Source organism: Musca domestica, unplaced genomic scaffold, assembly GCF_030504385.1.
Source record: "Musca domestica strain aabys unplaced genomic scaffold, Musca_domestica.polishedcontigs.V.1.1 35, whole genome shotgun sequence".
NCBI classification, from domain to species: Eukaryota; Metazoa; Arthropoda; class Insecta; order Diptera; family Muscidae; genus Musca; species Musca domestica.
Window position 1 is genome coordinate 3,404,679 of NW_026712315.1, and position 27,891 is coordinate 3,432,569.

The 27,891-nt window shown below is 34.3% G+C and overlaps 3 protein-coding genes across 6 annotated transcripts; 1 reads left to right on the forward strand and 2 right to left on the reverse strand.

Moving 5' to 3' along the window:
• Nucleotides 1-214: 214 nt before the first annotated feature.
• LOC101895009 (putative sodium-coupled neutral amino acid transporter 10) lies at nucleotides 215-5,902 on the reverse strand. 2 transcript variants are annotated; one of them, XM_011297739.3, is made up of 7 exons: nucleotides 5,632-5,902; nucleotides 5,260-5,553; nucleotides 3,866-3,983; nucleotides 3,362-3,767; nucleotides 3,150-3,298; nucleotides 2,952-3,088; nucleotides 215-2,218 (listed from the first exon to the last, which is right to left on the reverse strand). In XM_011297739.3, the coding sequence occupies exons 2-7, from the start codon at nucleotides 5,344-5,346 to the stop codon at nucleotides 509-511; spliced, it is 2,607 nt and encodes an 868-aa protein (XP_011296041.1). In that variant the 5' UTR covers nucleotides 5,347-5,553; nucleotides 5,632-5,902; the 3' UTR covers nucleotides 215-508. The 2 variants fall into 2 exon arrangements, with proteins under 2 accessions (XP_011296041.1, XP_005176396.1); XM_005176339.4 differs by having other exon boundaries at nucleotides 5,260-5,556.
• Nucleotides 5,903-7,805: 1,903 nt separating this feature from the next.
• LOC101894574 (uncharacterized) lies at nucleotides 7,806-8,866 on the forward strand. Its single transcript, XM_005176336.4, has 3 exons — nucleotides 7,806-7,936; nucleotides 8,135-8,220; nucleotides 8,288-8,866. Exons 1-3 carry the CDS (start codon nucleotides 7,928-7,930, stop codon nucleotides 8,634-8,636), a joined length of 444 nt encoding a protein of 147 aa, XP_005176393.3. The 5' UTR covers nucleotides 7,806-7,927; the 3' UTR covers nucleotides 8,637-8,866.
• A 3,278-nt stretch (nucleotides 8,867-12,144) lies between these two features.
• Nucleotides 12,145-23,594, reverse strand: LOC101894736 (acidic leucine-rich nuclear phosphoprotein 32 family member A). 3 transcript variants are annotated; one of them, XM_020039829.2, is made up of 10 exons: nucleotides 23,347-23,594; nucleotides 22,211-22,373; nucleotides 21,992-22,148; nucleotides 15,883-16,046; nucleotides 15,605-15,817; nucleotides 15,456-15,532; nucleotides 13,589-13,996; nucleotides 13,421-13,509; nucleotides 13,193-13,355; nucleotides 12,145-13,128 (listed from the first exon to the last, which is right to left on the reverse strand). In XM_020039829.2, the coding sequence occupies exons 3-10, from the start codon at nucleotides 22,037-22,039 to the stop codon at nucleotides 13,082-13,084; spliced, it is 1,209 nt and encodes a 402-aa protein (XP_019895388.1). In that variant the 5' UTR covers nucleotides 22,040-22,148; nucleotides 22,211-22,373; nucleotides 23,347-23,594; the 3' UTR covers nucleotides 12,145-13,081. The 3 variants fall into 3 exon arrangements, with proteins under 3 accessions (XP_019895388.1, XP_058981831.1, XP_005176395.1); XM_059125848.1 differs by lacking the exon at nucleotides 22,211-22,373; XM_005176338.4 differs by lacking the exon at nucleotides 13,589-13,996 and having other exon boundaries at nucleotides 23,347-23,580.
• Between the last annotated feature and the right edge of the window lie 4,297 nt (nucleotides 23,595-27,891).

Below are 27,891 nucleotides of genomic sequence, written 5' to 3' on the forward strand. Positions count from 1 at the left end.
ACCATGTACAGATTCACACAAAGACGATGGGCCTGTATTTTTGGTTCGATATCTTTGTTTTATATAAGAGCCAGCCTCCACATCTTACTGAAATAAAATTCCTGAACAATCTCAGTATCTTTCTTTCGGGTTATAATGCTTTAAAATGCCTGTGAAATGTTTAAGGAAATCAATACGCCAAAAAATAGCAAAATTATCTAAAATACATTTCCACTTCTCTATTTACAATTACAATTTATTATTTCCTCTTGGAATTTAATTTTAATTTTTTAATTATTGTTTCTAAATATACAAATAGTTATTTATTTACAAATAAATAAATATAAACGTCATAAGTTGTGGTATGTCCTCTTAAGATTACATCTTACAACAATACTAAAAAAGGTACAATTAGTGTTCATATCATTCGATTCCTAAAATGTAAGGATTTTTCTCTATTGAATTAAAATTAATCTACTAAATGCCAAGAAATTGTTTTTATGTAGACCGAATTTCAAAAGAAATCTACTTAATCCTCGGTATTAATTGATTTTAAATCTCGGCCAATTTTCATTTCCAAATCGCCACCGCCGTTACTTAAACTAGATGCTGCTGCCATTAATTGTCCAATATTTGGTTCTGGCAGGCAATTGTCCTGCGTCATTAAATTAGATCTTTTGATGCGATGTGTATTTTCTTTATTGTCTAATGGTAAAGTTTGTTTGGTGGGATTTGTGATGTCGGCGGTTTCATGTAATTGTAAAATTTCTCTTCTAATTGAATCGATATTGATTTTATCCGTTTCCATGGTTTTATTGGACAAACTTAAAGTTTGATTTAGCAGTTTAATATTTACATTAGTATCATTTATTTTCGCCTGTGATGCATTGATTAGCAGAGCTAATGGTAGAGGTAAACGTTTCTCCAAATTGCTACCATTACGGGCATGCTCAATTAATTCACCTGTTTTATATGACAAGGGTTCATAGACAGCAGATTCTTGTTTTGTATTGTTGAGATGATCGTTACTTAAATTTCTATTTTCAGTCAATATGGAAATCAGTGATCCTTTACTGGGTTTTATTTGACTATCGGTATTATTTGCGTGGTTCAAGTCTTCTTGAGGTTTATTCTCCTGCTTTTCTTCTTTGGCAACTTGATTGGGCGAATCATCCACTTTTTGATTTTGTACTTTACGTTCAATTTCTTCGAATTTTTCTACAACTTCACCTAGTTTTTCTACAACTAAATTTTGAGTTTCCTGATTTTGCTTCACAAGCTCTTCCTTGAGTTCTTCCACCTTCTTTTCGAGTAAATCTTTCGTCTTCTCTAGTTCTTCCTTGGTTTTCTTAAGTTCCTCATTTTCCTGTTTCTTTTCAATTTTCATTTCTTCTTTAGCTATTTCTTCATCTTTACGTATGGCATCGTGATCAATAGTTTGTTGGGGCAGGGCAGCAGCGCTGGCCGTTGTTTTTCCATCTTCTGATTTCTTTGCAATTTCGGGTTTAGTTTCCGCAATTTTATTTTCGAAATTGAGTTTTAAATTGACTTCTTTTTCCACGATTTTTATTTCTTCCTTAGCTGCCGGTGGCTCATTACCTTCCTTCTTATTCTCCAACACTAAGGGCGGTTTGATTTCCTCAGATTTCTTTTCTTTTGCATTCACCTCCTCATGTTGTGGGTGTATTTCATCAACAGGCAATGGTGGTGGCGGCGATGGTTTTTGCAATTTTGCTGTTATTTGTGTATTATTCGCCTTAAGCAGAGGCTGTTCCAGATTCTTTTTCAATTCTTGATTTTTACTTGCCTCCTCCACTTTGGCATATTTCTCTTCCATTGCTTTTTCAATATTTTTAATTTTTTCATCCAAGAAATCATGTGGGCCCTCCGAGGGCTTTAATATTTTTTCATCAATTTTGGGCACATCTAAATGAGCCCCAGAACTCTTCTCATCAATTGCAGACAGATTGGCATATGTACCCAAAATCATAAGACAAAAACCACCAATGATAATTAACTGAGCCAGGCTACGTTCCATACTATTCTTGCGTATGATGGATCTGAAACAAGCTGCTGGAAACATTACACAAATAGCAACACCTATTGTCGAGCCAACCAAGCCAATAATTAATTCCACGGATGGTATTGTTAAAGCTACGCCCAGGGAGAATATCACTATAAAGAGAGTGATGGCTTTGAAGCGGGTTTCCGGTATATACGCCGAGACATCCATTTGTCCCTGAAAGTGAAAATTGAAACGAATAAAGTAAATAATTTCATAGTTTCGTTGTATAAAGAACAAATTCTAGGTGGTCTTTTATGTAGAGAGGTCTCTCGATCTGCGCATGAGATAGATATCTAGATACTATCTAGATAAGACCACTTTCTTTGTTAAACAAAATGAACAACAACTTCTGGAACATCCGAAAAGTATTAATGTCTCGGATATCTCTAAATGTGAACTATATATAAAATATATATTTAAGGTATCATGGCATAGAAAGGTATAGAAAGAATAGAAAGTCTCCTAAAGGTCATCTTTCTAAATAGACTTCCTATTCTTTGTATACATTTTGATCTTAATTTGTTTCAAAACGTCTCTTTGTTATATTGATTTTTTACTACCGTTCACATCCATTAGACTTTCTATACTTATACTTTGAGAATTCTATGAAGTGTTCAATAAGTATTTTAATTCCTTCAGGTATGTTATGTAGGGAAGAATTTTATGCAAAGGTACTTAATTTTCCGGAGATCTCCTGGACGTCTTCTACTAACCTACTAAAGATATTTAAAGCATAAAGGGTATCTTGACTATAATACCTTAGTAAATATTCTGCCTTTAAAAAACTTCTATATGTCTCCCATTTACAGTTAACGTCCTCCTTAAGAAAATCAGTATTCAATATTTTCTGAGCCTCTTAAATGTATAGAAAAGCCTTTTGCAGAGATAATCTTTCAATTTTCCTCACCTTTTTATACAATAGAGAGTACAGACTAGCTCGACAGGGAAATATAACCAAGGGGAAACTGAAGGCCACTGACAAAACAAAACCAATTTTGATAACATCACTGCCAAAGGAAGGTGATAAGTTCATTAAGATGTTGCCTGGAAATAAAAAAATGTCGTCCATAAAACGATTGATACAATTAAAAAAAATACAACTCACCCGAAAACTTTTGGGTGCAAAAGGCAACATAGCCAAAGAATCCCACAGCTATGTAGACAAAGGTGCATATCCATGTGGCATTGCGAACAATACTATTTAGTTTTTCCAAACTTTGATTATTAATGGTGGTGAATACTTCGAAAAGTTGCCTGCATAAGGAAACGTATTATTATTTAATTCCAAATGTTTCAAAATTTCTCCAAACTACTTACATCTGACACGATAAAGCCATACTGAAAATGGGTAGACATTGCAAGACCCCACTGGGTTGCCAATACACAACCTTGTCGGTCCAATCATTAGCCTTAATGTGAGTCTCTGATTCCAAAATGATTTTGATAACCAAACAGACATAGAAACCAATCGATGCTGTGCACACGGTTGACAAACTGCTGACATTTTTCAGCATACCCAATGGTATGATACACACCAGGGTAACACCGCACATTAGCAGAGTGCGCAAATGATGATAGTCATGTTCCAATGACAACATTTTCTTAACAATCTGTGGCCCCAAATCACCTACTACCACAAAATATGTAATGCACGTACCCAATAGATAACCAATGATACATAGTTCCACCAACAATTTGCCAGATGTACCAAACGCATGAAAACCTACAAATGATAAAACAAAAAACCCAGACATCAATAATGCAATCTTGTGGCTGCCTTGTATTGTATCTTTGCCTTTGTTATGAAATGTTAGATCTTACCTAAGAGCTCGAAACTTTTTCTTCGTGTTAGTAATGACGTTTTTATAAGATAATGGCAACAGATTCGTGTTACCCAGTTGCTGGCCACAAGCAAAACTATTGATAAAATTATACCGCACTGTAAAGAAATACAAAAACAACAAAATAAGTGTTATTATTTGCATATTCATGTGAATTTCGTAAGTAAAAAAATGAGTACTTAAAAATTAATGGATTTCTAAAATGGCAACTCATTAAACTTCAAATACCAACAAATAACTGTTACAGGATCACGGAAAGAATGTTGGCTTTTTAGAAGCCTGAAACAACTTAAAATCCTTATTTTAAATGTACATATCTTTACAAAGAAAGGAGACATTTTCACGTAGACCTGCAGATTTACTCTTCCCCGACAAATGCAGTGACAGATCAACAATACAATTCACAATCACAGAATCGTTTTGGAGAGTACATAAATTATATAGAAAAAGTCAAACATGTATGGGCTACGGATTCTTTAAAGCCCTTCCATTCCTTCGGAACTATGATTGCTCACTTCCCAAAGACTATGAATCGATAAGCCACACTTTTGATATCTACAACGTAAGACGGGAAAAAAAAGGTGATCTATTATAGAAGATCTACTATATAACCCATTCCAGCCACAACACCTTGATATTTTATTTCCAATGTTGTCAATGGTGTTATTTAAGGCGTTTCTTTCAACGACCTTTGCATGTTTTATTCTCAAACACAGGAAAATGCTCAACATATCCCGCTCAATCCTGGCAACTAAGAGTACAGTGCGTTTATTAAATTAATTTGGTGTCAAAAATTATATTAAAAGCCTTACTGGCATAAATTGGATAGACGTTGAAAGTCCTAAATCTATTTTGAAAGCAGGTGTCATTAAAAATATTCCACGAACTGAATTGATCATCCTTCTTGACATCCCAAAGAGAAGCATCAAAGAATGCCACGAAGCCCTAGTAACTAAATTTGCAAAGGTGATTATACGTTTTACTGCCTCATTTGATGGGCAGCCCCCGCATTCAAATATCAAATGCGTTTAACGAAATTCCGGCAAACCCCGTAAATATTGATCTTCCGTGATTTAATAGACTTTGATTATCAGTTATCTTTGACAATCGTTAATCATTTTTATATCACCTTCGGAGCTCAAATTAGGAATATTTATGAATGAGTAATACACCTTATCAGGTTTTCTCGAACATGCAAAACACATTTCATATGATGGTTGTCGAAAACAACAGATAATAATAACGGTATTTTTCAAATTTGCAATCATTAGGGAGGGGAGGAGGTATTGTCGTCAGCATATTGCAAACAAAAAAATCAATTAATGTAATTTTTATGTTAGATAAACAAACAAAATAGTTTCTCAACATACATACCTTTTGAAAACAAAACGGCATAGCCAGAATACCCACACCAATAATGCTATTGGCTAGCGTCATAACATAACCGGAATTGGCCAACATTTTTTCTCCAATAGGTTTCAAGGATGACAAGCCGGTCGTTAAAAATAGCAAGACAAAAGGTGTTAAAAGCCCTTGTTTAGCAGCGTTTGAAAATATTCAATGACCCAATGAACTTCACATTGAACTAGCGGAGAGACCTTCAATGGGTGGAAACATAAATATGCAAAACTTTCACTTTTCTCTTTCTTTCACTTGGGTTCTCGGCAGCTACTAAATACAAAACAAAAAAGAAAAGTCAACACCCACACATTAGCAGAAATTAATTAAGAAAACGGTAGCACTCACTTTTCTTTTCTCAAAAACATTTGGTTAATTAACAATTTTTTTATTCCTGTCGTTCACTTGTCAAACACGAAGAAGGATCACATTGAAAACAGCAAAAGGAAGACAACTGTAAACCAGCATTATGTATTTTCGATTATCCGTTGATTTCCATTAATTTCATTACAACAAATAATCTTGCAAACAGCTATTTTAAATGAAAACAATAAATAAACAATAAACGTCAGCAAACACAAATTTTGTGGTGTTTCTTTGCGTGCGTGGTGATGCCTACGAAGGAGAAATGATATTTGAAAGACGAGACGATGGCAACCATAAGTGGCAACAGCTGTTTTTTGTTTCTTTGCCTATTATTGAAAGTTGGTAACTCGATTCTTTGATGAAAATAGTGGTGCCTAGCCACAGCTTGAACTGAGGCTTTAATTCGTATTTTCAATCATTTATTTTTATTTTGGTTCTAAACTGGGTAAACATGCTCGTTAAAATATATTGATGCAGGACATCATTACAACCCCCGATTGGCACCGAATAAGAAAACAGATAAATATTTAATAATTTTTGAAAAAAAAAACATTTTAATATTTTAACATATCAATGTTTACAAGCATTGATGAATCCATGGTACAATAAAAAGGTAAGTTAGAGCTAACAGCTGATCACAATTTGTTCCCAAAACCAAAATATTTTCAAACCAATGATTGGAAGACAGGTACGTTGCGGCTGGCGCATTAATGCTGTTAAATAGTTTAGCCATGAAATTGAAAGATTGAACAGTTTAGATCATATTTTTGAGAAAAAGTCCAAGCATTTCATTCATTTTTCGCGCTATTTAACTCATTTTAAAAATGAGGAAAAATATGAAAAAAAGAAAAGAACTTGTTGTATATAATTTTGAATGAGTCTGACAGGAAGCGGGCTGTATTTATGCAGTTTTACGAAGCTGTTCTACCTCTTTATTGCACCATGGAGGAATTTACTTGTATTCTTCTACCATGTGAGCAATCGTTCGTTTGGGAACATCGATATGCGAAACATTTTTTTCTGTCAATATTGCGTATGTGATTATTGCTTTGAAAAATAAATATTTATTTTCAAAATCAATGATTAGATAAAATGTAAATGACTTGTCGTCCACAAGGAATATTAACCAGTTTCGCCATGGTATTGAATTATTGAACAATTTGGATCAAATGTTTGAAAGAAAATTTAATGTTACTCATTTTAAAAACAACTTGTAATAGCCTCAGGTTCGTATTTCGGTAGTTCTTCGAAGCTGTTCTACCTTTTTATTGTTTTTAACAAATAGTTCAGTTGAGATGCAAGCACATGAAGAGCTTTTTTTGACTGGCTTAAGTCACCGGCTGGGTTCTTTGGAAAAGAACAAAGGAGTGTAGGGCCAAAATCGAACTAAGTTTACCTAGGACTCCTTTGTTCCCCTACGAAAAAGCCAACCGATGACTTAAGCCAGCCATAGAAGCGTTGTATGTATTCTAACCTTAAATGATAATGAATTAAGAATTTTTTTCCCAGTATCTGGACCAGATTATATTAATAAGAAATATAATTTAGCAATAAAAATGTAGTATGCCCCCCTTATAACAGGTCCCCCCGTTCTTCGTTGTTTTGAAGGTTTATTTTTAATGACTGTAATTTGCAATATAACAGTACCACTCTTTAAATAACCACGAGTATGACACAAATATTCCCATGGTACGATGAAATAAAGGTAACCTCATCACAAATCAGCATTCCCTCTGCATTTTCTGTAATTTACCTTGTCAAATTTAGCTGCATAGAAAACAGGTTCTCATCTGTGAATATACAATATATTCATGCAAGGACATATTACATAGTTTTACCTTTTTAGTTCTACCATGAATATCTCTTAAATTGATATTTTTATTGCTCAATCAGATTCCACACGTAAGCAATTTCATAAAATAAATTTGGCGAAATTGTCAAAGTAAGATACATATGATATGTATATAGGCAGGAACTCTCGCACTTTCCCAAAACATATAGTTTGTCAATAATTTTCAGTTATTGATTTATGAAATTTCTATGTTGTGGTCCGGAACAGGGAAAAATCAATGATATGTGGTTTCAATCCATTACGATTATGACACGGGTGAAGCTGGCAATAGTTTTATAGGTTTTGTTACCATGGCAATGATTTCAATAAATATGGCATGGCAACTCTCTGTCACAGTGCTGACAACATAGAAAAACGAAAAAATTTGTGGCTGGCAACAACGAACCCTTTTGTTTTTCTTTCCGTTCTGTAAACTGAAACGTCAAGATGGCTGAGGTAATTTTTTAGTGAAAAATCTGCAAAAATATTATGCATCCTAAATTAAATGTGATAAAATTTGCATTAATTCGATGGCAAAATCAATTGCACATAAGATGTAAATGGAATTTTTGTGTGAAACTCTAAAGTTTATGAAATATGTAAAGTTTTTGTTACAAAGACTAATCGATTGTTCGTATATTGTTTTTTTTCCAGGTTGAAGAAACTCTTAAGAAGAAGCGTACCTTCAAAAAATACACCTACCGCGGTGTCGATTTGGACCAATTGTTGGATATGCCCAAGTAAGATTTGTGAATTTTCTTACGAATAGGATGACATGCTAATGTTTATTTTCAATTTTCCTTGCAGCAACCAATTGGTTGAATTGATGCACAGCCGTGCCCGCAGACGTTTCTCCCGTGGCTTGAAACGCAAACCAATGGCCTTGATCAAGAAATTGCGCAAAGCCAAGAAGGAAGCTCCCCCAAATGAGAAGCCCGAAATTGTCAAGACCCACTTGAGAAACATGATTGTTGTTCCCGAAATGACCGGCTCCATCATTGGTGTCTACAACGGCAAAGATTTCGGTCAAGTCGAAGTCAAGCCTGAAATGATTGGTCATTACTTGGGTGAATTCGTATTGACCTACAAACCCGTTAAGCACGGTCGTCCCGGTATTGGTGCCACCCACAGCTCCAGATTCATTCCATTGAAGTAAATGTTCTCTTTTCATTTATTGTCTTTGGGTGTTAAAACCATCAACATCATCCACCTGCGTCATCTCCTCTCATATGGAAGAGAAGTTTATAGAAGATATCTTGTAAATGTGCATCAGCAGACCCAATCGAATGCATATTGTATTTATGTTTTTGGGTTTTGCCAATTCTAAAATGTGTTTTGAATAAAAAAAAAGAATCATTCAAGTTTTACATTACAACAGACCAACAAGTTATGTGTTTTTGAAAATTCCTTGTTTTGGAATCGAACGGAATTAATGTGAGAAAGTTGGAAATTTATAGATTACAAGATCATGAAGAACAGACCTGAAAAAGGTGTTTCAAAATAATTGGTATCGAAAAATACTCAATATTTTTAACAGCTTGTAAGAAATAATTATTATAATGTATTTTCTTGGATAGCAATTGGAAGCATACGGTGAAAATTCTCGAATAGGTGTTAGGATACCGGTAGTATTCTAAAGATTTGTAAATGAGTATGGGCCTCAACAGCACATGGTTACAACATGTCTCTGTTAAGCCGGTCAGTATGGATGAAAGCGATGTCATGCAACACGTTCATTGAATGTACCCATGATAGAAGAATATATGTAGATGCATCAACGCTTAGGAACATTGATATGTCAAAAATGTTTTTTTTTTTAATATAAGTTGATTTTTATATGTTTTTTTTATACAACGTCAATTGGAAGTTATTATATGCGTTTTTTTTTTAACAATTTTTACAAATTTGAATAATTTTTCATTTAAAAATTTCAATTGTAAAATTTGTTGGGCAGTTCATTGTCGCAGCAACTGTGTCGATGCGTCTACCTGTATTCTTTTACAATGGAATGTACCTTACGAGCGACATTTCTTCCAAAACCGCATAATCATAGCGTTCTCATTCGCTATAACTGCGGTTAATTCAAAAGAAGTCACTAGACGAAACCACTGGGGGACTAAATAAAAGATCTAGCATAAGGCGATAGGTGAAAACCCCAATGAAGGATCTTGTCCAATGTCAGCAAGCTTTTTACTGTGGGAGTCATCCAAACCATAATAGGTATATGGTGTCAAGAACACTCCACAATCTAGAGGACGCGTTCCAACGCTTAAAAAGAGAGTCTATTAATAAGCATATGTCAAGGAGGTTCTATCCAACCCATCTTGTCTTTGTCTTTTTGCTTGTGGTCGTCAATTGTTATTCGATCTTCGATTTATAAATCATTATTTGGTCGCTTTCCGCTCTTATATTATTCCTAGGTACCTCTTGATGCTATTTTGGAGTTTTGGGTCCCGAGAATTTACAACGATACAGCACTATTTGGTATTTCCGGTTTTCAAAAAATATTCAATGAAGGCACCCTTTTTGGGTATTTTCGTTCCAAAAACCCCATATGTAGTTAAATTTACTACTTACAGAAATATTCAATCCACTTTTTGTCGTAGCCCCCATGATTATCATTATTTTGGAGGTTTGATTTCCAAATATGCCTAACCATATCAGATGTATATAGATGATCTCGTCATCTCGTGTTTTTAAGAAACGAAGGTCCACTGCTTGGCAATGTTTCCTTTCAACGGTACCACCTACCTTTTGTTAGTTTGAAAATGTTGTCCCAGTTTTAAAACAAATCAGTTGTATGAATAATATTTTGTGGTATCTGGGGTTAGATTAATTTACCTCCCGCAAACATATTCAATCTAGGTCTATTTTTAGGTGTAACCCTCTGATTTTTAGGATTTTGGTTCGAAATTTTAAAGGCACCGGCCCCAATTCGACATTTCGGATTCCCAGTGGGAAGTTTAATTCAAAAAGGGTACGTTCCGATTGTCGGTATGTTGAAAGTGTCCCCCCATAAAACCGCCTCCAGGAAAGATGTAATATATGTGCAGGGTGAGATTAAAAAAAGTCAAACGCCATAATTTTTACATTTTTTAAGTTTTATTGAATGAAAGCAAAAAATGTCGAAAATAGCATCAAATTTTAGAATAATTTTAGATTTGTTCGGATTGGCAGGAATTATTGCCTTCAAACGGCCAATTAAACCGTCACAGGCTGCCCGAATGTTGCTCTGCGGTGTTTTGGCCCATTCCCGGCGAAACGCTTGCTTGAGGTGATAGACACTTTGGTATTTTTTAGTGCCAACCTTGCTTTCCAAAATACTCCAGTCACAATAGTCCAACGGATTGGTATCCGGAGATTTTGGTGGTCATGTGCGCTGGAAATGAAGCGAGGGACCTTATTTTTTTAAACATTCTTGGATGGCGCGTGCTGAGTGCGATGATCCTGAGTCCTGTTAGAATGTCCAAGGCCTGCGGCCAAAATGTTTGCGTGCCCAAGGTTTTAATACACCCTCCAGAATATTTTCGCGATAATTTTCGGCATTTATTCTGATGCCACGGTCACTTAATACGAGCGTAGAGCGACCATCGGCTTTTATGGCGGCCCACAGCATCACCATGGCCGGCGCTTGAGTTTTGGTGGCCTACCGAAAGTGCACATTTTCAGCTGACCTTTTTGGCAAGTAAACACGATCATTTTGTTTGTTCACAAACTGCTGGTCAACGAATGTTTTCTCATCGGAGAAAACCAAATTCGGCCGTTCACCACCTTCGGCCAAGCGAAGCAACTCTTTAGCTCTATTGAGTCTATTTTCTTTCTGCTACGGTGCAAGTTCTTGCACTTTTTGGAATTTCAATGGCTTTAGCCCAAACTCATTTTTCAATATTTGCCGAATGGAATATTGCGATATGTTGAGCCCACTGCGACGCGGGTTTCGATCTAGTCGCTTCTTTACTTTTCGAACCATTTCTGTTGATGCCAGTATAACGGTAACGAGCGATGGTAGGAGACGCAAAAGATTTATTCCAGTTTTAATGCTGGAGTGCTCTAACGATAGCCACTTGTGGTTTTCCAGCCAAATATAATGAAATCACACTATCACGTTTGAGTTCCATCACGAATAACGTTTTTTTTTTTTTTGAAAATTCTCACCAAAATGATTTTGTACGCTTGTAAAATCAATGTCACTGGAATAATTTTAACAGCTGTCGGACGAGTGGCTTTGAAATGACAGCAGTCTGAAGTTGGTAGAAGTTTTTTTCATCTCACCATAGAGAGAATACAAAAAAATTTAAGCCGGTCGAACTTAATGCCGTTTTTAAAATATTTTATAACTGTTTGCCAAGCCAACTTCTGGTCGTCACATGAACATGAAATAATAACTAAACATTGTTGTTTTTTTGTTTTTGTAAAGTTTTGTTATTAATTTTTATATATAAAGTTCTTCATTCAATAAAATCATATACATGAACAATAAACTTTTTGTTTTTTTTTTGATTTATACTTATATAATATCCTAAGGAAATATACTCAAAATTGTATGGAAATGGAGGGGAAGGGAAAAGAAATATGTGTGTGTGTGTTTGTTTATTTTGGAGAGCATTATATTGTGGCTGTGGTGATGGTATTGATTTGATAGTGGCAAAGTAAAAACACAACAATTTCAGCTTTAAAAATTTGTATCTACATTTTTTAATTGGTTTCTTGGGGATCTTAAAATAGACGAGTAAGCGTCTCTATGAAAGAGGTGTAAAGTTGCAGCAACACAAAGCACATATCATTATGGGGGGACAGTGGGTGGAGGAAATTAAGCAGTTGGTCGCAGAGTTTGCAATATTGTTCAACAAATAAAAGGAGACGGACGTACAGGATAAGTATTTTGTGAACAGTATTATTCTTGATTTATTTTATTGTTATCCAAATTTGGGTTCTTTGTATTTCTTGGTTTTCATCTGTTGCTGAGATTTAGAGAATTAGTTGTGTTGTTGTTCCTTTTTAATCGATTTCAAATAGCTTTGGCTATTTCCATGGTTGGTTCTTTTTTGATTTCAAAAAAAAGTAAAATGTGTTGTTTGTAAAATTGTTGTAAATATCATCATCTCTATGCGCTATGTATACTAGTTTGTTTGCTTTCACCAACGATGTTTTTGTTTCCACTAATTTATATTGTTCTTGTTATTGTTGTATGTAAATGAAATCCTTAATTTCTCAAAATTTTCTTCTTTGTCTGCATCCATAATTGTTGTTGTTTGGTGTTTTGTTGTTGTTGTTGCTGTTTGGTAATACATGTTCTTTCTTACTTTCGACTTAATTATTAAATTTGATTTGTTTGTTTGTTATTGGGGTGTTTCAGCTTTTTTTCCCTCTTTTACGAAAAATAATTTGCAAATATATTCTATTGTTGTTGTTGTTTTCTTTTTGCAATGTAATGTGTAAAAGTATTATCCATTAATATAAAAACGATTTAATAATTATTAATTAAAAAAGAAACACACATGAAAAGAAACGACGGGATGATAACCGAAGTGCGGAAAGATGATAATAATAATGATTTTCTTTGCTGCTACTGTTGTGTGTGTGGTTGGTTGGTTGTCTTGTTTAACCTTCATGCTTTCTTTTCTTGCCTCGTGCCTGACTTTCCTCAGCTGAAAAACAAAACGAGAGATATTTAATTAGGATCATAAACTTGAATATTTTTCTTTTACTCACCATCGGCGGCATTATCTTCGGCTTTGTCGGCGTTTGCGGCAACAGCTGAATCGTTAGCTTCATCTTCATCGCTAATGTCATCATCATCATCGTCGTCGTCATTTTCAGCAGCGTTCTCTTCGTCCCATTCTCCTTCGTCTTCTTCTAAATCATCATTGTAGACCTAGGATGACAAAAATAAAAAGAAATATGTAAAACTTTGTCGTTTATTCATCCCAAGATACCTACCTCTGATAATGAGACATCTTCTGTACTCACACTCAACTCACTGCCGTCTGAGCCATCTTTATCATTTTCACCTGATTCGGCTTCGGAATCTAAAAAAAAAAAAACAAAAGAAAAAACATGTAACCGATTAATTTTCAATTGTTAAAGACATTTTGGAATAATGCTTACAAAAGGCAGCACTGGCTAAATTTAAAATAGCTAAAAACCAATACAATAATATTGCAAAATTCATTGGAGATGATGTCTGAATATTGGTAGAAGAAGAAGAAGTAGAGTCAGAAGATTGTTGTAATTTTTGTTTCTCCTCCTGTTGTTGCTTTTCTTTCAGTTGCAATGTTTTCAAATACTCATCAAGTTCATCGACTTCCTCGGCCACTTTATTGACAGAATCAGAATCATTGGTCCCCACTAATGTTTTATTGCTTGTCGTCGAGCAGTTGTTATTGTCATTTGTCGTAGTATTTTGTTCTTGTTTTGGTTTCATAGCTTCACGTTTCGCCTTGAGGCGTTTTTCAAATTCTTCTAACTCATCCAAATCGATTTCTAATCCATTTAGATTAAATGCATTTTGTTTATCTGAAATTGTAGAGTTTTGTGGCGATGGTAATGTACGATATGTCGGTGTTGCACAGTACGAATGGAATGTGGTTAGATATGACAGACAGAGACATGACAATGAATGTGATAGAATATAAACAAATGTGAAACGTAAATGGTTGTTCATGTTTTGTATTTCTAAATTGTAGGAACCTAAAGCACGGCCAAATTTTGAATATATTAAACCTTCCTATACAACAATTACAATTTTAAGGTCCTGTAAAATTACATTGTGCATGGAACACATTTTGAAGGAATTTGATAATTGGAAGATTTGTACAGGGTAAGATAAAAAAACTGCAAGCAACTTCAAACTGCTGTCATTTCTAAGCCACTCATTATTTTTTAAACAAGCGTACAAAAGCATTTTTGTGAGAATTTTTCCAGAAAAAGTTATTCGTGATGGAATTCAAGCGTGATAGTGTGATTTCTTTATATTTGAGTGGAAAACCGAAAGTGGCTATGGTTAGAGCACTCCAGCATTTAAATGTGAATGAATCATTTGTACTGGTACATATCGTAATTTTCCATTCGGCAAATATTGAAAAATGAGTTCGGGCTAAAGCCATTGAAATTCTAAAAAGTGCAAGAATTTACACCGCAACAGAAAGAAAGTAGACCCAATAGAGCTAAAGAGTTGCTTCGCTTGGCCGAAAGTGGTGAACTGCCGAATTTGGTTTTCTCCGATGAAAAAACATTCGTTGTCCAACAGTTTGTAAACAAACAAAATGATCGTGTTTACTTGCCAAAGAGGTCAGCTGAAAATGTGCACCTTCGGTTGGCCAACAGAACTCAAGCGCCGGCCATGGTGATGGTGTGGGCCGCCATAACATCTGGTGGTCGCTCTCCGCAGAGCAACATTCGGGCAGCGTGTGACCGTTTCATAAGCCGTTTGAAGGCCGTAGGCCTTTTGTACTAGGTGACCAATTTGAACTAATCTAAACTTATTCTAAAATTTGATGCTATTTCCGACTTTTTTCGCCATCATTAAATGAAATTGAAAAAAAATAAATAAAAATTATGGCGTTTGACTTTGTTGCAGTTTTTTATCTCACCCTGTAGATTGTCATTTTTGTATAGAAGCCCTATGGAAGCTCTTCTATGTTTAGAAAACCTTTCTACATAAAAACTTGGTCAATTGGAATCTACTGAATCTTTATCATATAAAATTTACAGCATATCCCCTTAGACCACTAAGAAATTTGTTCTCAAATTATTCGTTTTTAAGTTTCTCGCTCATCCAGAAACCAATGGTCATTTGTCTCTATGCAGATTGATCCATTTTTGGACTATCACGATATATTGTGGCAAAATCATGTGTCTTGGTGATATTTTAAATTTGACAAAATTCTAAAACAGTTTGGAAATCTATATTCACAAACGATAAACACGTATATTTTCTGTGAAAATCTAAGGATGTGCAAATATTACAACTCACCATCGTCTTCAGAATAATTTCCATTTTCCTCATCGTCATCACCTTCTGAAGGAGCTTCTACATCATCGCGATCAAAACTGTAAAGAAAAATACAATAATCCTTAACTCAATTGGTATTCTCATTAAATATTTATACAATTTCAACTTACCCATCCAAAAATTCAAGTGAAGGCAACATTTCAAAGATTTTTTCACGATAATTTTCAATTTGTGTTGCCTCATTGTTGAATAGATCCAAAACTGCTAAATGTTTGAATTCCTGCAATGGTTTTAAGGCTTCTAGATCTTTAATTTTGTTACCAGACAAATTCAAATATTGCAATTTGGGGCTAGTACTCAAATAATTGAGGCCATTTGATATTCTGTAAATAAAAGGCAAACGTTTAAATGAATTGTTCATTGGGAAAAATTTGGGTGAAATAATAACCTGTTGTCCGATAATTCCAATTTCTTTAGATTGGGCAATTTTGGAAAACCTTTTAAGGTTGTTAGGCCGACATTAATTAAACTTAATGATTCCAATGCCGTGTATTCATCTGTAAGTCCAACAATACTTGTACTCCGGCAGTTGTCCAAAATTAAATCTGTAATCTGAAAAAGAGGATATTAAAAAAAAAATAATTAAAAAAAAATTATAAATAAAAATAAGTTAAGAAACCTTCATATGACTAACATAGTATAAAAAGTGTCCAATTATACGATTATTTCGTGAGTGGTAACACTTAGGTCATGTCTGATTTAAAAGGTAATTAGTTTTAGTTGCGGCATTGCTCTGAAAATCGATGTAATGTTGCATAACGTTGTGGAAGATCTTCATAGGTAAATAAGCAAAATTGTGGCATTTAGAACGTAGAAAATACATAAACTGAAAATAGTATGCACCCAAAAGGAGACAAGTTTTGGTACGGCATAATTGGGACATTTTCCTCGAAAATGAGCAAGGAGTAGCAGTTACCTTATCTGGCCATGCTGAACTAATTTTTGATTACAAAAATTAGAGAGGGCGGTATTGGCAACATTTGGTTCTAACACACAAAGCCGAAGCCATCAATCGATTAAGAAAATAGCGGACCCTAAATGTCCAAATTAGCCAACTACAGGCTTGGCCATTCTGTCAAAATTCCCACAGAAGGTATAAGTTAGGATTGACAGGTTATCCTAGTTCCATGTCGGTTAACACAAAAATACTGTTTTTTTTTTTTTGTTTTTAGAAATCAGCTGATTGCTTGCAAGATATGCAGGGAATCTTTGTGTTTACTTTTTACCGTTTCTTCCGAAAGAGAAAAAAAATAACAATTGCCCACTCTACAAGAAGTTGCTTGACAAATTCTGCATTAAAAGTGGCCAGGCAGCCCTATTATGAAATATTTAAAAAAAAAATTATTTTGTTAATTTTTAATTGGTAAATACCAAAGTGGCGACCCAAGTGGCAATAAAATCCGATTATATGCAACCGAATTATGTATGGAAAAAAAAGAAACCTATAAAGGAATACTAATATTATTAAGAAAGTTGTATATGTCCTCGTCCAGAAAAAATGCTCTCTTCAGGATCAAATTTTTAATTAAAAGTTGTGTGTGGAATGAGGATAAGTGTTGGGGCAAAATCTGAATTCAGGACGTCAAAGTACAGGATCATACATTTACTTGCATTTCGAATGTGTTGCTGCTGCCGTATGACAGAAAAAAAAGGTACATGGTGAAAAGGAAACGCTATTAAATGTCATTGAAACGCTGCAACACAATGAAACATGTTTCGCTGGCACATCGCTCAACTGAAACACGACATGGAGGAACAATGCGGCATTGGAATGACAACAAGAAACGACAACAACAAAACCGAAAAAACACCTTGTTGCTCGCTCATTTCTGCATATGCAGACTATAAACCGAAAGTGCGAAACAAAGATGAAACTAGTCGCATTTCAGCAAGCGTTCATATAACAGCCTGGCCGCCATATTGCGAGTTGTGTTGTCTTGGTGTGAACGCGTGAAAAACGAAAAAAAAAAAAAAACTTTTTATTGAACCACCAACAAATGAAACTTTTTTCAATTCCCAAGTATTTGGGTGAAAAAATGCAAGTTTATACAAACAAATGTTTTGCAAAAAATGTGTATGAATGATTTATTTTTGCCAATGAAATGAGAAAAATCACAAGAAAATGTGTTAAAATAAGGAATTTTTCAGCAATATTTTTCAAACTACAAAAGGGGAGAAGCTATATGATGTAATCTTTATCGAGCGACCGTTTGGCAAGAAGAATATGACGAAGGCGGACAATGGTGAAGAGATGGTTCGCGCGGTGAAGGGAGATAGAGGAGCAACATGCAAAAGTGGTTGTTATTGGGTTGGCAAAACGGCGAAATTGAAACATTGTTTTTTGCAGAGCACAATCAAGCGGCAGAGAGTGAGAGAGAGAGAAGGAACAGAGACATGACAAAATTTGAAAGAGCCATGGCCCATGGCAAACACCTGAGATGAAACGATGCCCGTTTAATGGCATCCACGCGACTCAAGAAATGAGAAAACAATTCTGTTTTGTTTCCCCACCAAATCGGAAAATACTTAAATTGTTTACAAATTCAAATTCATGATATGACAAAGACGACCCTTCAACAACGTCTTGCAAAATGTTAACCCCGCGTCTCTCTCGTTTTCATTCATATGTTGTTATGAGTGTGCGTGGGGGATGCTTGGAAAAGGCAATATGCAAAAAATGAAAGTGGTGGTGGTCACTTTTTATTGTTGTTACAAATTTAATTTTGTCATTTCTTTTGTTTTTATTCTGTACTTCATGATTTTACAGGTTCAATGACAAGGGGTGTGATGCTCTCCTTTCTTATCATTAATTCCCTTTAAAGACGAACAACCAAAGAGTTTGTGTTCTTTCTTTTGAATTGTGGTAGATAAGTAACGCGTGTGTTTTCAATTCCACACTGTTTCTAAGAGATAATTGACGTCTTTAATTTTTGTGTGTTGCGCCGCGATTATCTGCCGATGTGTCTCCCCCACCCTCTTTGCATTATCAACCGTCATCATCAGCAACACCATCTTTCACCACACACTTTTTTTAGTAAACATTGAATGCATTTAATAACGACTACGATCTATCTGTACAACAAAAATTAATTTTGCTATAAATCGATAATAGAATGCTTAACACGAAACTGGGGTTTGGATTTGATTTCCCCGTTTACAATTAATACAGCGTCATTTTTACATTGGCGAAATTGATTAAAATTCATAGGTATTTTGGGGTAATATAATTGTGGAAATGAATGAAGTTGGCTTAGTAGAATTGAATGAACTTTCTGGTTTCCCCGACTCCATAGAATATTAAGTTAATGTAGCTAATATGTTTCTTTGGCATGAACAAGTCTCAAATATATTCAAGAACACTTCTTTGAGTAAGAGACTGTAAAACTTTTATTTACAGTTTTAGTTATAAGCTTAATTCATCAAACCATGACCGCTGAGAAGGTCAAATAACTAGCGGCATTTTGCTGAAAGCTAATGCTTTGCATTTTTTTTTTCTCAACCAGAGGGGTGTAGTAAAGTTGACATTCCCTTTGACATCGAAATATACTTTGGAGACTCATGATCGGGGTAAAATCATCAATGTTGATTTAGCGCTTTTAGTCTGTAATTTTCTACAGGAATTGATATCATACCTAGAATGTTTGGAATTGGAAATGGAATATATCGGCCCATATTATGTAACAAAGATTTTCGGACTTTGAAAGTTTTGGTCATAGTTTTCAACTAAATAAAATGTAATTTGGTATTCTGGATTCTCCTTGCTAAAGTTTTTAGTGGAGGTCCAAAGTCTTGGACATAGCTCCTGAAATACGGTACCTTCTACTTTTTCGGCATTTTTACTTTGTAATCTGATATTTTGAACTCTTTGTGGTTAAACCAAAGGTGATAATACATAAGCAGCTTGGCATCATGGCTTGGTATATTTTGTAACATATCGTAAAAGGATGTTAGAGCCGCACATGAATGCTGATGTCGTTTTCTTTTATAAATGGACAGTAATATGCCGTGCCATGGTGTCATGCTTAGCTTATGTATCATCACCTTATCTCTTCTCATATCAAATATCCCTATGTAACGGATTTTTCAGATCTTAGGTATTTTAATTTTAACCCATTCGGCTCAAGTGAATAAACATCGTTTTTGCATGTTTTATTATAAAATTGAACAAAGCGTGCATACTGTATTCCTGTACTAAAATTCTGAATTTGTGATTGAAATGTTAGTGCTCCCAAATCTTTTCTTTTTATACCGGTATTCCTGTTGCTGCTCCAATTTAGGTTTTTGCGATCATTGCAGCATAAAAACCCTTGATTTTCAACCCAAGTTAGTTTTATTTAGGCTTTCGGATTTTCAAGCCAAGTTAGTTTTTTTTTTAGGCTTACGAACATGATTCCAAATAGACACAATATTCCAGACCCTAATACTTTCTTCTAGTTATGAGCTACAACTGCTCAAAATTTAAAATGAATTGGACTTGGAAGAATTCAAACAAATTGACACAGTTTGCCTTATAGAGCCGCCATGCAATCGATCAGGTAGATTGTGGTGGTCATAGATCTAATATGCCCGTGAGTTTCTTTTAATATTTCTAATTTTATTGCCTAAAATGCGAGACAATGCATTATGACAGATAAACTTAAATCAAGTTTGATTGTTACAAATAATATTCAAATCTAGCAGTGTAATTTTTGACTATGTCAAGATAAAAGTCTTTGCAGTTATCAGTGAAATACTGTATTTGTTCGAAAAGCTAGCTGGATCCGCACAAGTGCGACTAAAGAATTCCGCCTTCTAGCAAATATCCTGTCTAATTGAATAATTGTTATCCATGAGCAATTTTTTCAAATTTAATTAAAGGCATCACACCAATTGATGATGTAAATTTGATTTGTCCCTCCGCGACTGCTTTTTGTTTGGAGTATTGCACAAATTACTTATTTATGAGTATGACGGCTCAATAAATCAAATAGGTATTGCAGTTTGTTTTTTCAATATTTTTAGACCTTCACATAGGTGCGCACCATAATAACACATATAGATTGTCTTGTAGGGCATACATTTTCTCAGGACATGAGGTCAAATTAAGTGTCAGTGTCATTGAGAAACCAGCAACTGTTAACAAGGGGAGAAAATAGGCAGATGTCACAATCCCCAATTCTTCAGAAGACCAAATACGTCCAATGTAAAGCAACATTGGGTCTTATAAGTGTTATTCCAAATTTCAATACTTTTAATAAGAAACCAGCCAAGTAGAAGTTTTAGAATCCATCTAGACGTTCATAAAGCGCACCAAGAAGTTATTTAACATATTTTGAAATTTCAAATGATTTTGTAGAAGTTTTGGAGGAAAATTATAGACTTTAGAGACTGAAAGATCGTTTTTGATTAAAATGGCACATAGAATTTCGGAATAGTGGACAAATTAGAAAAAAATATAAAACAAAAATACCAGGGAAAATAATTAGATCTTTACATTAAAATGCAACTATCCAAACCATAACTTGAAGAAAAAACTGAAGTAAATTCATCCTGAGGACAAACAGAAAAGTTGTGCTTGGATAATATTTCAGGTAGGATTGGCATTGAAAATCCTCCCAGTTACTGAGCCGAGGCTAACAAAGGAGCAGGTTTGACATAAAATCAAACAGAAATCGAACAGAAGAGGAAATGAATTAGGCGACCAAATTGAGTTTAGAGGAAACAAACGAGGTTTTTCATTTAAGACAAACGGGATGTTCTGAGGGCTTGTCAGACTTCAGTTAAACAGTTTATTTTTTATATTATTAATTCATAGTTAATAATGCGAAAAATCTTTCAAACCAAAAATACAAAAGATTTGCTGGTTAATGGAGACGTATTATCTATGTTTGTGTTCAATGCGAGATTTTTATGCTTCAAACTGGGTATTCTAGCATGAAATTCAATATGAGAAAGTACTCTGAACTCTTCTAAACCTTTGTTTAGACCTCTCATTTAAAATTAAATAAAAAATCGATAAAATAATCAGTTTATAGGAGATTCCAGAAGACAAGGTAGTACTTATACAAATGCCAAACACATTTAATAAAAAAAAAAACAAAAATGTTTAATTGATACAAAAGTAAATACCGTACACGCCTTTAAAGTTGTAGGCAAAGTACTCTTCACCTAGAAGATCAATAACCTATTCTTATTGAAGATCAAAAAATCTTTTTGTCAAAAATACCAATCAATCCCTCCCATATAATGCCAACCAAATCGAATCGTTTTTACGCAAAAATCCCTTCCAAAAACCCATCAATTTGAGGTTAGAACTGTCAAAGTATCTAAACCACAATGGCAAATTAAAACAAACATTCCCATGAAAGAATATTTCGCAACCACAAAACCTATGCTGTGATAATTGTTTGGACTAAACAAAAGGACTACTCAAAATGTCTTTCCAAATGTTTTTTTCTGAGACTAAATTAGAAAATGAATTAATTTCTAATGATTGTCGACATAGTTGGGACACTTACTTGATTAGCTTTACGAGCACGTCTCTCCAAATCTATTCTCTTCTCCATTGTAATTTGTGTTGTTTTATTTTTGGTGGCCTACAGTTGATAACGAAGTTGGAGCTGGGATGGGTTGTTGGCTGGCTGCGAATCACCAACAACAAAAACAAATGTTTTTCTGAAATTATGAAATAAAGTTAGACATTTTCAATACAAAACACTATTTTCAGTTCGACTTACAAAATGTCCCGCTAGAGAAAAATAAACAAAAACAATATTGACCACTTTCTTCTCTATTTCGGTATGCTAACGAAGAACACCACCGTAGCAACAAAACAAGAAAAGCTGGAGATATTTTCTACCTCTTGGTTGCGTACGTGTGTGTTTGGTTCTATTTGGCTGGCTGGAATTGAAAGCAAGCAAAGAAACAACGTATGAAAATTCTGCTACTGTGTTGCTTTTAGTTTTTGTGATATGTGGCGGCGGCGGTGGTATTGGGCGAAAAAAAAATAAGAAGAAGCAGTAAAAAGTGCGTGTATGTAAGAAGGCAGGCTGGCTGCTTGGTTGGCCATTCAAGTAAAATAACTCCCCAACCCCATTGCTTTTTTTGAGATTTGTCTCTCAGGGAATGCGTGGTGCATTGACAGCCAAAGAAGACCCACATACCCAAAGATGAGTGTGAGTGAGTGTGCGATTCAGTGTCTACCGTTCCTAATGCAGTAGAATGCAGCAGTAGCAGAGGCAGGCATCAGCGCAGATAATAAATGTGCGTATGTGTGTTGATTTCAGATCTGAGGGATCCAAAACTGGCTGTTGCTAGCGAACAAAATATTTGATCGATTGGAAGGCAGGCCGCGGCTGACTCTTAGCAAAAATAAAATCAAAAATTGACAATTCTATTCGCGAAGAGAGAAAATGAAAAGCCTTTTCCTTCCAGCCAGATAGCCAACCTAGTCTCCTTTCACAAGTTCAATGTCTGCCTATGCACGTCAATTTTTGTTGCAAAGAAATGTATGAAGATTTTTCTTTGTTTTTTTTATTTTGCCATTTCTTCATTATTGTCACATCAAGCGAAAAAAAAACAACGCATCACTCACATATCACAAAATCGAGGAAATATTAAAAAATTACTTGGACAACAACTACATACACGCACACATGTTTTTTTTTTTCTTAACAAGATGTTTCGCTTGCCTTTTTTCGTATTAAATAAAAAATTATGAATTTTTAATTAATTTCGGCACTTATTTCTCTTCTTCGCCGCCACCAAACCACCAATACCTGTTCGTTGCAGTTTTCTTCTAATTTTTTTCTTCGCCAACATTTTTGCATTTGCTGCTACTTTGCGTTTTCATTATTTCTTTTGTAATACTTACAGCCCTTGATCTCTGGAACTACTGCTGCTGGATAGTCAACCTGATTTATTTCCTCTTCCAACTAATGAACTGCTTTCGTTTTCTGGGCAATTTCAGATTATTTGATTTCAATAAAAATTTCTTTCAAATGAACCCTTCGACGACTACTTTTAACACCACACAACACAAATAAATTAACGCTATGTTTTGTCGTTGTGTCGGTCTTTTTCTTTCGACTCAGATACCAATTTCAGAGATTCCGACGTAGTTCGCTTCCAGAGCGTTTCCCCCATATTATATCGTTTCATTTCATTTCAATTCCACAAAATTCGAGCGCCAGTTTTTAGAGAGCAGAGCTGTTCATAACATTCATCGAAGCGACGGCGTCTCTGCGAATCACACTGAAATGATAACTCGAAATAAATCCGTGTACCTGGTAAATCATCTCGAAATGATAGCTATTCATAACATAATAAAGCATTACCAAAGTATATGTAAACTTTCACAAATGAAATGAGAACTTTAAGCTGCCCTCAGACACACCAACAGTTGGCCCAACTTGTGACAAGTTGGTACGACTATTGGTGCGTCTGAGGGCTAGTTGTACAACTTTTTCGAAAGTTGGTTGAAGTTGGTTGGAAATATAAAAATTTTTGATAATTTCGTAAGTTGGGCCAACTGTTAGTGCGTGCGAGGGCAAGTTGTACCAACTTCAGTGTTTTCTTCATTTATGTCTTCACTTTGGTGAAGCAGCATATACATAAGCTGAGCGCTGAGCGCAAGAAGAGAAACGAAAACAAAACATAATCATAAAACAACAAATTATATCAATTCCAAGAAGCGCAAGAGCATCCGAGTTCATGTTGACGCTTCAAAAATACTTTGTAAATGAAAAGTTGGTACAACAGTTGTATGAAAAGTTGGTACGTGACCAACTTTTTCATACAACTTAAAAGTGACAAGTTGGGCCAACTGTTGGTGTGTCTGAGGGCAGCTTAACGAACTTTATAGTTGAAATGTGATTTAATATGGTTTCCTTAAGTTTTTATAAAAAAGTAAACATTTATTGCTGTTGTTTGTTGTTTTCAATCCATTACTTACAGCCTGTTTTTGCAACAGTAGTTCCTTTTGTTTTGAAAATTTGGCGAAAGAAAATATATATAGAAAGTTTAAACACCACCCTCTCCTAAAAATACAAACGAAAATGTCGAAAAACAATAGGAACATAAATTGGCCCTTTGTTTCAGAATTACGCAAAAATTGTATGCGCATGAAAGAGATTTAACCATGGTAGTAGAAAACATCGCTTGGGAATATTGATATGTTAAATTTCTTAAGGTATTTCTTAAAAAATAAGTTGATGTTTATGTGTTTCTTTATACGAGGTCAATCAGAGATTGTTATGATATGCATTTTACAACAGTTTTAACGAATTTGAATAAATTTTCATTCAAAATTTTAATATTCAAAATTGGTTTGACAGTTGATGTCCCAGCAGCTGTGTCGATGCGACTACCTATATTCTTCTACCATGGAATTAACATATGAACTATTGTAATACATCAAGATTTTGCTGGCGCAACTTGCTGGTCCATACTCTTCAAAAATTTTTGCAACATTTTTCAATTTTATTTTACAATTTTTTGATAAATTTTGAATTTATTCGGGTTGCCACAACCAGCACAACACCTAATGAAATTAAATAAAAAATAAAAAAAATAATGGTTATGAAAACACTGGTATCATATCAAAGCTTTTCGAGAATGGACGGGAGCTTCCAAAATATTTATGAAAACCCCAATTAAAACGAATACGTTTGAGCACGGACGAATCGAGCATCAAGCACCTTTTCTTTACAAAAACTGGGTGTTAGTAGTGTAATTAAAAGAAATAGGTATATAGTATAGTTATGTAGAAACGTAATTATAAATAAAAGTTATGATTTGTGTGCGATAACCTAATAATTTGCACAAATTATTACAAAATGTTTTTCGATCACTCAGAAGTCAAGCAACTGGGAGTGAGTGAAGTTAGAAATTTTGACAGCTAAGTTACTGAGAATTTACAATTTCCTACTGTGAAAATTTTTCTCAGCTGTTAAAAAATCCGCTGATGATGTAAAAATGTGTTAATCTATGGCAACAATTTCATTCATTTTTGCAAAATTGCAAAATGTTCATATCTCTTAAAACAAAAATATTTTACAAAAAAATTTTACACCATGTATTTGATTTTTTTAAACGAAATTGATATTTTTGTCTCATTGTTGTTATTTTTCCGTTTCCGTATTTTTCAACCATATTTTTCATTCCATTTCTATGAGAGCATGTAACAATTTTAGGCTGCTATTGGACGATAATAGTTTTACTTTGTGCTGTCACTTTCATTGTTCATGAATATTTCCGTCTATATGTTAAAATTGCCATTTTACTCATAATTCTTGCCATCACACACTTGCATATGTTTTTTATTTCCTTTGGTTAAATTGTGATTATATTGTATTTTCTATAAAATTATAATACTTTATTGATCCATTTTTACCGCAAAATTAATTTTATATATTTTCATACAACCAACAAACATTTGATTAGATTATATTTTTCCGATGAAAATAGAGCTCGCTGTGATTGAAAAATAACACATGTACCATGGTAAACACAGCTGCCAGGCCAATGTACTGTCAAACCGATTTTGGAACTGAAAATTTTTAATGAAAAAATATTGAAAATTGTGAAAATTGTTGAATAATGCTTATTATAACAATCAATATAAAAAAAATAATTAGTTTTGACAAAACGTTTTAAAAATTTTGACATATTCATGTTCCCAAGCGTGTATTCTTCTACCATGACATGTATTTTACTCAAAACTAAAACGTCATCCATGTATAACACTATGTGTAAAACTTCTATGTATGCAAAATTTGACAAAACATATATAAAACTTTCATTGTCCGATGTCAGCTCGCTCTGTTGTTACTTTTATCACTAAAAACTATTGAAACGGATCTCACATGCTACGTGCGACACATTTCGGTGACGTCAAACGCCTGCCGCTTCCTTTCTGTTTATAGTGTAATTCGTCAAACATAAGAACACCCTGTTACGTCGCACAGGGCGTTTTCACAATCCCAAAAAAAAAAAAAAAACAAACAAGGTGTATTGAATAGGTAGTGCTGTCAACAAAGGAGAACAATTGACCGATCTCGCTTGTGAAATAAAATGCAAACATGTCAAGGCTTGGAAACACTGAAAGTCAAAATTTTTAAATGAAATTATTCAAAAATATTTCTATTTTTATACGTTTCTTATACGACGCTATTTGGGGGTTGTTAAGTTATGCCTTTTTTAAACAATTTTAATCATGGTAAAATTAAGAAAAATCATATGACAACAACTTTTTTTCAAAATTATTCATTTGACAATATTGTCAAAATTTATGGTATAAGAAAGCGTTTAAAAATCTACTCATATTTGAAAAAACATTTAAAATTTTTTGACATATCAATGCTCCCAAGCGTTGATGCATCTACCTGTATTCTTTTACCATGGGGTAAAGTCATTTGCTAATTTGAATTTGGCAACCCTTTTCTGACAAACTTCACCTTGTCATATTTTAAATAAAATCTAATTTCGTATCTAAAATATGTTCGCATGACGAGTGGCAGATTTTACAAAAATAATAAATAATCTTTAATTTTCGGCGTTCCTTGGCACGTGAAAGCAGTTTTACGTCCCATGTCCTAAGGTGTGAGCACATAAACAGCGTTAAGTCTTCGCATGGCATATTTTGTGACATATCGTAAAGGGATGTCAGAGTTGCACTTGAGACTTGCCGTCGTTTAGCCTTTTAATTTGACATTAATATGCCTAGCCATGATGCCAAGCTGCTTATTTACCCTCACTTTAGACATGCCTAGTTTATCTATTTTTGGACTTAAACTTATAAACTTAAGGAAACGTTTTCAATGACGTTAGTTCTTGTGTAGGCTCAAATAATGTTTTACTTTAGGCCCGCCTTTAAGGATCGAATCCCCAGATGGATTCTGTACTAAAACGAAAACTTACACTGTCAATTTCTTGTCACGAATTTAAAGCCAATTCTGCTAAAAATGATAGATAACAACTTTTTACGAGGATTGTTGTGAACAAGGCGCGATGTTGCCTTCATACTTGTCCTAAGCGAAAACACATTCAACTATTCCAACACGTTTTCCGTTTTAGATTATATTCTTCGCTGACTTTATTTCGTCTAAAATAAATGCAAAATTCTTTGCAGCCGTACGCCCATATTTAAGGAAGAACTAAAAAGTATAAATTTGACAATGACATGGCACGGTAAAAGAAAACAGGTAATGGCATCGACACAGATGCTGGGACAGTGAATGAAAAAAATATTGCAATTTGTAAAAATTGTTGAAAAATGCATGCATGCCAAACAACCTCCGATTGGCATTGTATAAAAAAATAATATAAAAATCTATTTATTTTTGAAAAACGCTTTGAAAATTTTGACAAAATTTTTCTACCATGCCTAATTTTAATTATAAGTTAATAATGTAATGCG